Source organism: Rhagoletis zephyria, unplaced genomic scaffold, assembly GCF_001687245.7.
Source record: "Rhagoletis zephyria isolate East Lansing unplaced genomic scaffold, Rhagoletis_zephyria_1.1 Rzeph_scaffold_69062, whole genome shotgun sequence".
Classification (NCBI taxonomy): Eukaryota; Metazoa; Arthropoda; class Insecta; order Diptera; family Tephritidae; genus Rhagoletis; species Rhagoletis zephyria.
In genome coordinates, this window is record NW_016226113.1 from 314 (window position 1) to 1,355 (window position 1,042).

Below are 1,042 nucleotides of genomic sequence, written 5' to 3' on the forward strand. Positions count from 1 at the left end.
TTGTTTTTCTGCCTGTGAACTGCTCCCCAGCATCAGCGCCGGCACTGTGCAGTTGAGGTCGACCCAGTCGCCCAGCTCGTACTCCTCCTGCAGCCCACTGATGAGGGGTGTGTGCACGTGCAGGGCGTTCAGTTGAACCTCACGGGAGTTGTTCAAAATGGTCGGCAAAAAGCGAGCCGCCATCATCGAGGAGCAGCGAACCGTGAAAGAGGAGCTGGGACTGTGGTGGTGGACGATGTGCTCCGCCTGGAGGGTGAACTCCAGCAGGCTGGTGGTCGACTTTACGACCTNTTCTCTTCCTCTTTCTTTTTCTTTGGAACGTCCAAAACCTCTTCCTTGACATAGTCCTCCGGCACTGGAATGTCATTGATGAACCAGCTAATTTTCGATTTTGGCCGACTGGGACTGCTGGTGCAGCCCAGTGAGACACGATCGCCAATTCCATAAGTTCGCTGGTGGGCAGTGGTCATCTTTGGAGGGCTGGTGGGTGGAACTGGAAAAGAAGAGGTAAAAGAGGTTGTTAGTTATAAAACAAAAAACTTTTGACACTTACTAAAAACGGCGACCGTGATCTGCTGGCGCACCGCCTCAAAGATGCCATCAGCAGTGGCCACACAGCGGTAGCTGCCCTCGGTGTCCAGGTCCACGGAAAGGAGCGTCACCAATGCATCTTCGAATTTGCCTTGATTTCCGCTTGTTTTCCAGCTCTCATTCTCATCCTCGACCAGCAGTCTGACGCCCGGCACCGTCGTCTTATGATGGATGGTCGGCGCTGGCTGAGAGTAAACTAAAGAGGAAAGAGGAGAAGAAAGAGGAGAGGGGTTAATAAATAAAAAGCAAAGTAAATAAAGAGTCCGTTAAATTGCTCATTAGGGTAGAGACAAGAGAGTAGAGTAGAGGAGAGGAGAGGTCAATCCTGACCGGCAAACTTCTGCTAATTAATAATAGCCCCGACCGACCGACCGACTGTGAATGGCCTTGATGAATAAGTGCGCTCTCTTTCTCAGTTTATCATGTGCTTCGCTTCTCTGTCCGATTGGTC

The 1,042-nt window shown here is 51.3% G+C and overlaps 1 protein-coding gene across 1 annotated transcript; it reads right to left on the reverse strand.

Moving 5' to 3' along the window:
* Positions 1-281: 281 nt before the first annotated feature.
* On the reverse strand, positions 282-787 carry LOC108357018 (junctional adhesion molecule A-like; the record flags this gene model as incomplete). Its single annotated transcript, XM_017608113.1, has 2 exons — positions 282-493; positions 554-787. Coding segments are annotated over 2 exons (446 nt in total), but the record flags the coding sequence as incomplete, so codon positions are not given.
* Positions 788-1,042: the final 255 nt, after the last annotated feature.